Consider the following 9,418-nt stretch of genomic DNA (forward strand, 5'->3'; position numbering starts at 1 on the left):
TTCTTATGGTCTCATATTTCTATGATGACATATTAGGGTCATTGTCAAAAGAGGAAAAAGAAACTTACCTTTTAACACTAATCCCATAAATGTTCTATAAAAAACAAGGATATTTCTGAGTTTGAAAAGTCCAAAATTTGTGAGAAGAAAACTAAAATTTTGAGATTAATCTGAGATCTCCTAGTAAACATTTCAGAAGTCAAAAATGTTGGACTTTCAAAACTCAAAAGTTTCTAAATGTTGCAAATTCTGTCGTTTTGAATCACCAATTTTCAAGTCTTTTCTAGGAATTTTCTGAGATTCATCTCAGGGGGGTTTTTTCAAGCAGTTTTTTCTTAAAAAAAAAACTTTTCTAGCTCAGAAATTCCCTTTTTTTTCTTGAACATTTCTGAAATTAATTTCAAATTTTGAGGTTTTTATTGGCAGAATTTACATGTTGCCCTGATGTTTTATGGCTCCACTAGGCCATCATACATTTCTTATGTTTAAGTGATATTTTTCCCCGCCAATCTATCACAGATAATTAATCGCCAATTAAATCCTGAATCCTGTTAGCTAAAACCCTGTTAGTGTTGTTGGTGTTGCAGAAAAAAAGGGGACCCACCCAGATCAAGTTCTGCTAGCTTTTTCAATGCCTGGATATAATACACATATAGTTTCACATTTTGAACTGGATCGCTAAAATAACCAAACTTTGCAGTCATATTCAGGTTTATTGGAGCAGAGCTCTGGCGTCTCCTCTGGATGGAGCTGCTGTTCACCTCTGGAGTCCAGCCTGAGTCAGCCGGCAGGAATTAGGAAGTGCGATCTAACGCTGACACAGCGGCGAGGAGGAGCAGAGATGGCAGCATCCGGAACACAGTCCGGTAAGGCAGAGCGCCCTGCTGTTTCAGACGGTGCTGCAGCAGTGAGATATATGAATGATAATAAACGGAAGAGTGGGGGGAGGGGGGGCTTGCTGTGGCTCCGCTGCGCGTTTTCGGTATTTTTGCGATACTTGAAGAGGCAAGATGGCAGTTTGCAAAGGGCGCTGCCACTTCTTGGAAAATTCAGCGTGATTCTGAGCAGACGAGTTGTTGACACCCGCGCACGCACACACACACACACACGCACACACACACACACACACACACACACACACACACACTATAGAAACACACCGAGCGCAAAGATAAACAACAGATTGTCTTGCGTTATTGTCCGCCTGCATGTGGGAATTCGGTTAGTGAGTCAAGAGAAACTTGATAAGAGTTCATGCTCAGTTGGAGACATAAACAGCATTATAATAAAGCCTGGGTGTTGGCCGTTTCTTTGCAGAGCTCAGGCTGGTGGTTCTGGGCCCGATCAAGCCGGGGAACAGAACCGCAGTCTGCTCCATCCTGGGCCTGGAGGAGAGCCAGCGGGACGCCGAAGCTCAGGAATGTACCAAACACAGAGGAGAGGCTGCTGGCAGGCAGGTAGGACTGAATGGAGACAAATCTGATCATCACCGAAAGCAAAAGAGCATTTCATATTTTAAAGACTTATATGTAAATAGTTTTAGTGGAGGTGTGCAGTACTCCATATTTGGGAATCAATCCGACACCAAGTAGATAAAGGGCCAGTATCGCGCATACCGATACCAAGCAAATACAGAGCTGTTTTCGCCAATACTTATTATTTATGATCCATCATCAAATATTTGACCTGGTTTTTGTTGGTTTTTACTTGAATAATTTTGTATAAACCTACAACATAATTTAGATAAGGTTGATAGGTGTCTAGAAAATACCTTAATAACATATTTGCATTATAAACAGAGTTAATAGAGAAAAAAGAAGCAAATTTGTGAGCATTTTCTAAATAAAGTGCAAAAAAATATATATAAAATTTGAGGCCAAAACAAAGCAAAATTTTATTTATAGGAGTCGAGAAACTCTTACAAAAATAGCAAAATTTCATTAGGGAATGAAGCTAAAGTATTGATCTTATTAAGCTAGTATTGATCCGATACTGATACAGACTTGGTATCGATATTTTTGGCATAACCAGCTCTTTCACTTTTAGTGCAATATGGTCTACTTTTTGTAGATCTTTGTAGTGTAACCTTTTTTCTTAAATCTATATTCAAGAACTATTGACTTAAAACAAGTTCCTGTATCTTTCTGAAAAGTTACTTTTACATTATTTTTTGCCTAAAAAATATTTGCAGTAGAAACCAGACTGAAGATTCTTGGTAAAATATTGTTTTTGTAGTGTGTTCTCCATTTGTTTCCTAAAATCCCAATAAAACACTGCATATTTTACTGGGATATTTTAATGTCCTGGAAATTTAGCTTATTGCCAGGACATAACTATGGCTCCCATACAACTGCAAGGTGTGCAGCTCCAGAACCACCGTGCCGCCACTCTCTCTCTCTCTTTGCCTCCCTGTAGGTCGTTGTGGTCTCCAGTCCAGCCTGGTACGCTTCCGCCTGCAGCCCAGACGAGCGCAGGACCCACATTTCCTCCCTCATCGCCTCATCCAGCCCCGGGCCCCACGCCTTCCTGCTCTGCGTCCCGGTGAACGGGCCCGCTCGTGATGAGTCGATGGCGCTGGACGCCCTGGCGAAGCTGTTTGGCCCCGCTGCCGTCAGCCAACACACTGTAATTCTCTTCACGCACACGGAGGAGCTGGGAGAGGACGAGACCCTGGAGCAGTACGTCGTCACGTGGCGCAAAGACCTCGGGCAGCTGGTGGAGAGGTGCGGCGACCGCTACCACACGCTGGAGAAGGGCCGGGCCGTGGAGGAGCTGCTGGAGAAGGTGGAGCAGGCGGTGAAGGAGAGCGGAGGCAAACACCTGAGCTGCCCTCTGTACCGGGAGGCCGAGGACCGGGTGAGGCAGCGGCAGATGGAGATCATTCGGCAGCGGAGCGCCAACTCTTCGGCTTCCGACTCGCAACAGGAAGTGACGGAGGAAGAAATGGAAGCGGTCAGAGAAGAGGCGGAGAGGAGCACCGGCGATTTCGATTTGAATCTGGATGATATTTTCCCCTCTGATGATAAGAGCGTCTCGCCCTCCTCTGCCCCTCCGTCGCTTCTGCGGGGCTTATGGGAGAAGCTGGTGGGCTGGGTGAGGTGGCTGCCCAGTCTGGTGAGAGTGGAGGCTCTGTTCGGGGCCCTGGTGGGCCTGTTCGTTGGGGGGACCATGGGCGGCACAGTGGGGGCCACTGTGGGGTCTGTGGCTACCGAAGTGAGCAGAAGGAAAACGGAAAAAACTAAATGAGGGGAAATATTAAAACAAATATGCAAATTCACTGGTAACGGAGCTACAAATAGCTGAACTGCAAAAAGACAAAATCTTACTTGAAATAAAACAAAACTAACTTACAAGTAACTTTTTTTATCAAGATATAAAAGTTTGTTTTAAGTTAATAATTTCTTAATGGTGATAAAAACGTCTAGTTCCACTGGCACATTATTTCACAAAATTGTCTTATTAGTGAAATAATCTGCCAGTGGAACTAAAACTTTTCAACAATATTAAGAAACTATTGGCTTAAAACCAACCGTATCTTGCTGATAATGTTCTTGTAATTTAGTCTTCTCTTATTTTAAGTGTATTAAGATATTTGAACTAGAAACTAAACCAAACATACTTGGTTAGATTGATTCAGTTATTTGTAGCTCTGTTACTCAACTATGCGCTTACTGGGCAACGTGTGTTAAAAGACTCAGCTTCACAGTTGAAAAGGGGTTTCTGCATAAATATGATCTAAAATCTATAGTTTCACATCAGATTATGGATGGAGTTGTCATGGTTTGGGTTTGGTGGCACAGGGGGCCTTTATGAATTAGTACCTGGACAGACGGGTGGCTTGGGGCTGGGAATCCAAACGGGGACAACTGTGTTAAGGAATGCAGCTGCAAATCAGAAAAAAAATCTCTAAATCTGGAGACACTACTCACTAGGACAGCCATTTTTTCAGCTTGATGACAGATCAGTAGAAAGTATAATTAATATCCTTAACTGTGGGTGATCAGTAGCGGTGCACTGATGGCAGTTTTCTTGCCGATCACCGATCTTTGGTCGTAACGTGACGACTTGGAAAAAGTTCTTGAGGTCTGAATACTTTCTATGAGGCGCCGTTTGCATCAATATCCTCAGAAAATACGTGAACCAAGTATCATCACTCTGGGTTATTTGTAACTCAGCTACTTTTGTGGAGATGTGATAAGATATTAGATCATATTTAAGAAATGTTGAAGTATTTTCAACCCCGATCACTGTTAACCTAGAGAACACTTTAGCTTTAAACAAATCCTGCTGGCTGGAGTTTATTGTTTAAAATAATGTCTTTGACATACTGCTGGTGTGTTTTGATTGGTTGGTTAACTTACTCCATATTAAACTGGGAAAAATTCTCATTTCTATCTATAAAGCTGCATTTCTCTGAGGGTTTTTCCCACTATGACGCAAAACCCTTGGACATACGCATCCTAAATTTATTTCTGTGGATACTGACTATCATAAATCAGATTTAAACAGAAGATATCTAGAAAAAGAACCTCTTCTCCTGATTCATTCTCAGCTACTAAAAGGTGTTTTTGAAGCTCAGGATGTTTGCATTTATTAGTGATGTCGTTTCATCTTTGCAGCTAAGCTCAGATGGGATAATATTTACTGTTTTGCCGTTAATTTAGGAATAATAAATACAAGCAGTGAAACTTGGCTGGACGAAAAGATCACATACTTGAAGATTTTTTTTTTAATTATTATTTTTTTGCCTATAATTTGCCCAAATATCACTAATTTTCCTTGACTGCTGTGCCTTAAACTGCCTTGTTTACTACTGTTCAAACACTTTTTGTTTACTTGAGAAAAGTATTCACACCCCTGTATTATTAGTAGTATTCTGACATTACTGCTTCATCTTTGAGTATGTTTTGATATACTCAAAGCTGTATATCAAAACATACAGCTTTTGATTACTATTTATTCCTTCAGAGTGGAAGGAATAAATAGAATGTTTTACATGCTTTTGTGTTAAGCTCCCCTATGTCAACTAGCCTAGTTGAACTTTAACTAGACCAGTCTAACACAAGAAAACCATTCCACTCAAGCTCTGGCAGATACCATTATCTTTCCTCTTTATAGTCTGAAAAAGTCGCTAATTATAGCGATAAAGTCGCAATCATACACCACTCTACAATGGTACAGTGGTTGAAGCATGAAAAAGTTCAAGGTAAATGAATACTCCGTAATACGACGGCACACTGGCGCTATTTTAGGGGGAAGTAGTAAATCTTCGCCAAAATAAGTCGAAAAATTTTAAATTGGTCTCAGAAATTTTCTAGAAAAATTTACATTTCTGAGCTCCAAAAGTCGACAAGCTGAAAATATTCCACATTTGGAGCTCAGAAATGTCCAAGGTTTTTTTTTTCTTTTCTCTCTCTTAAGGAAATTTCTGAGAGTGTCCTCCAAATTTCTGAATTTTCTGGCGGAAATTGACTCCTTTTTCATCTACAGTGGCGCTAAGACGCCGTCGTACGTTTAGGGCACTTTAAAACCTCCTTTAGGAGGTAATACCGAGAATTATCCACAAGATGGCGGCGTTGATCTTTACGTGTGAGTTCACTGTGATTGTTTACTACTTACCAAGCAAATAAAAAGCTGCTGTTTTAACAACTCTTGACTATGACTCTGTGGTTACCTTTGATTTTTTTTTTATCAGGTTATATTTGTTAGGAAAAACCCATCATATATGTACAGACACCGCTAGCAGCGCCGAACTAAAAGTATCCCTCTCCCAGACTCTCTCCCTCTTCCACCGCGATGACTTACAGCCTTGACACTGACGTAATTGATACTCTGCTAAAAACCCTCCGTCACAAGCCGTCCTTTACATCTCTCTTGTTCGCTCGGGGCCTCTGCGAGCTGCCGGGCGGCCTCCGCCTCAAGAACAGCTAGGCGTTTCCGAATGTGGGTGGTCCGGTCCGGGCGGGAGGGAGAGAATTAGCTCAGCTCTCATGTTTCCCCCCCAGAAAAGCGAGCGGAGGCAGAGGGAGGGGAGGGATGGGAGAAAGAGAGAGTGAGTGAGTGAATGGGAATACATCTGTCTTCCAGATGTGGCCTCCTCTTGTCTGCAGCAGGGCTGGGTGGCGGGAGGGAGAAAAGAGAATGTCTTAAAAGTAAAGGAAAATTGGTGCTAAACAGTTTTTTATTGTCAGAGATTACACGTGCAGCAGAGTCCATACCCGTCAGGATCCGCTGCTTTGTTTTCCCCTGCAAGCGAACCAAACCAGAACCCCTTGAAAGTGAATGTATATGAGAGAACACCTGTCCAAATATTATTCAGTCTTAGTAGATGCACATCAGGAAGAAAAGAGAGAGAGAGAGAGTTGGGATCATTGGAGTTTTTTTTTTTTTTTTTTTAAAAGGGGGAACGTTTTCCCGGGGAAAGTAGCAGAAATGAAGGCCGGCTGCCAGTGGCACCTCTGGGACACAGGAACCCACCAGGGATGAAGGCTATGACTTAATTTGTGTTTGTGTACATAATCGGAGCCGAAATCTGCACAAACACTCGAGGGAGCGAGCATTAACTCACACCATATAACTTCCCCCCTCCTTTCCTTCCTCCTCTCACTCGCACCGCGGTTCCCCGCTGGTTCGGTTTTTCTGCGCGCGGGCTCGTCCGGCGGGAGATGCCGGACACCGCGGTATTTATTATTATTATTATTATTATTATTATTATTATTTTATTATTATTATTATCGCCTACTATGGGCTGGAAAAAGACAGCAACGCGTAGGAAAAACAAACAAGATGACACACTTTTTTCCTGCGGCGCACCAGGCGGTTCTCAATTACTGCCGGCCGGTTTCCACAGAAATGTTAAAGTTACTGTATCACTGCGACGGGGATGAGGGTGGGATGGAGGACGGCTGGAACACTTTTCTGATGTTTCTTCTTCTATTTGACTGAAAGGTTGAGTTTGGATAGAGAAGCAACTAAAAACACACAAAAATTACGAGATTTTTTAAATAGAGGCACAAAAAATGCATTGAAAATATGAACAGCTGCAGAGAAATTTAAAGGGAACCAGAAAGTAGTGCCTTTAGATTAAGTGGGCTCAGCCCTCTTTACTTTAATGCCCCAAGATAAAATCCAGTACACATAATCTATTTAATAACATTTCATTATTGTTAAAGAAGCAAAATTTGTAGCTAAGTTTGGGTTTTAGGGCAAAGAAAAATACTTTTACAAAGAGAGGTATGAATTTTCTTGAATGGAACATTAGATTAATGCAATATTGTTATGAAAAGAAAGCATATAGTTTGAGACTGAATGACAAGAACAAAAAATGACTGAACAATGTTTCGTCTTTAATACACAGAAAAGCTGCTGAAATTTGCCTATTTAATAACTGAAATCAAAAACCAACAGTTCTATAACAGTCTAGGCCTAAATTATTAATTATTGAATTTAAAAAAATTTAAAAAGTTGGCCAAAAAATAAACATGGTGCCAGGATATAAAGGTTGAATTAGAATATAAAGTTAATACAACACAAGACAATGTTGATTGAGAATCAAAGTATGTGGACAGACTGTTATATTTTTTTTGTCGCAGATTGTAATGCGAGGGATCATATATCTCAATTTTCCCATCTACACACGTAAACACAAATACAGAATTTTCTCAAACCTCCACTGTGGTTGGGATCGTTTTTAGTGATAATAAATAAAGGTTTTATGTTTTCCCAGCTATCTGGCTACATTCCTCTGCCTCCATTCTTGTATGGACATTGCTGATAAGAACAATTTGCTACAGATAAAAAAATATATAGTCTCCAAGTGGTTGAACACAGATAGAAGTCATACTTTTCAGATTATCTTTAAGCCATTTATAAAACTATGTGTCATTTTCTCCTCCATTTAAACATTCTAAACTACATTTATTGCACACATTTGCATTAAAATAACTCTTTTAAAAGACTGGAAGGAGTGATCACTTTTGCAAGACACCATAAGTGTAAATTTAGTCAAAGTATTATAAAAATTACACACATGAAAGAGGACAAAAATAAAACCGAGCATTGATAATAGACAGCTTTTGGGAAATTGTTTATCTGATCCTGGAGCTGTTGGTGTGAGCCGACATCGCTCTCCTCCTTCTCCTCCTCCTCTTCCTCCTCTCCTGGAGCGCTCGCTCCGATCCCTCTCATCTTTTTCCTATTAGTGCTGTTTTTAAGCGCCCTCCCAGTGTGAGCGGTGGTGTGTGTGTGTGTGTGTGTGTGTGTGTGTGTCTGTGCACAGTTGTTTATGAAGCAGCTTATTCCCCCATCCTGTGTATCCAGCTCATACTTTGCAACAGATTTACACAGGATGTGACATAAGATAAAGTCCGACATCTGAGAGTTTCCATTATTTCTGCTTTTCATGTGAACATTTCTAGCACGAAAAGGAGTGCAAAGTGTGTGCGAAAGGATCTAAATATTATGTTCAGAAACTTGGTCCAGCTGCAAACCGTATTTATCTCACATGTTGATGCTGATGGCTTCATGAATGCAGCATGTACCCGATGTCTACAGTTGAATAATTTCACTAGTTTATGCTTGTTTTTATACTTTTTACATGGAGAAAAAAGTATAAAACAGTTTCTAGACAGAAACTGTTCGCTGCGCATGTGTACAGACATTAATCAGCAAAGCTTTATCTGAAGAAAAACAAGCCACAAAAAAATAAAAAAATAAAAATAGCTCCACAAAACTAACATGGCTTTATGATTTGCTAATAAAATGCAAAGGAGAAGGAAAAGCTGTCATGATAAGATCCAAAGTATTAGATTGAGATCTAGAGCTTGGTGTTTTTAAATAATCAGTATCAGGAGTCAAAGAATCAAATACAACCTCTGGTTTTTCTGAGTTGCTTCACTGGTAAAATATGCAATTTGTGACTCCAATTTTTTTCATCATGCATAGTAATCAAGTCATTGACATGATCTTTTTTTTATTATTATTAAAATCCTGTCTTTTCATGTGACCTAGAGAGCAGCTGAAATACGGCTCATCATATTCTACAATGTTCAAAGCAGTTTCTTTGTTTATAAAGCAAGAGAGCAACTTTGTGAGTTTTATTGGCAGAACATGACCATTTGCATTGATTTCTGCTCTTTGTTATCAGCAGATCGTATCAAAACAGAATTAACATGTTACGTTAGCTTAGCACCTCAGCTAGCAGTGCTGTTGAAGATGAAGAATTTATTGAAGACCGACACTAGATCTCAGATTTTGTGTTTTAGACTAGATAGGTTTTCCTAAATTTTTCCTGTTTGCTAAGTGTGAGAATATCAAGAGAAATTTTCTTTTTTCCTCATATATATTTTGGTTGCCTTGCCTTTAAATTATCTGACTTTGGTCAAATGTTTTGCGCCTCCTTTCGCTAGTTTGTTCCAGA

At 40.3% G+C, this 9,418-nt stretch overlaps 1 protein-coding gene across 2 annotated transcripts; it reads left to right on the top strand.

The window, feature by feature from the left end:
- Positions 1-556: 556 nt before the first annotated feature.
- Positions 557-3,350, top strand: LOC106963925 (GTPase IMAP family member 7). 2 transcript variants are annotated; one of them, XM_015059105.1, is made up of 3 exons: positions 557-866; positions 1,318-1,457; positions 2,416-3,350. In XM_015059105.1, the coding sequence occupies exons 1-3, from the start codon at positions 842-844 to the stop codon at positions 3,244-3,246; spliced, it is 996 nt and encodes a 331-aa protein (XP_014914591.1). In that variant the 5' UTR covers positions 557-841; the 3' UTR covers positions 3,247-3,350. The 2 variants fall into 2 exon arrangements, with proteins under 2 accessions (XP_014914591.1, XP_014914592.1); XM_015059106.1 differs by lacking the exon at positions 557-866 and adding an exon at positions 913-1,221.
- The last annotated feature ends 6,068 nt before the right edge of the window (positions 3,351-9,418 follow it).

This window comes from Poecilia latipinna, unplaced genomic scaffold, assembly GCF_001443285.1.
Source record: "Poecilia latipinna isolate Pla-1442-1.1 unplaced genomic scaffold, P_latipinna-1.0 Scaffold1601, whole genome shotgun sequence".
Taxonomy (NCBI): domain Eukaryota; kingdom Metazoa; phylum Chordata; class Actinopteri; order Cyprinodontiformes; family Poeciliidae; genus Poecilia; species Poecilia latipinna.

Excerpts from the sequence above, each read along its gene's own strand:
- LOC106963925 (XM_015059105.1), top strand. The coding sequence starts at position 842 with ATGGCAGCATCCGGAACACAGTCCG. Across the intron at positions 867-1,317 it reads AGCATCCGGAACACAGTCCG|AGCTCAGGCTGGTGGTTCTG; the intron begins GTAAGGCAGAGC and ends GTTTCTTTGCAG. Across the intron at positions 1,458-2,415 it reads GAGAGGCTGCTGGCAGGCAG|GTCGTTGTGGTCTCCAGTCC; the intron begins GTAGGACTGAAT and ends GCCTCCCTGTAG.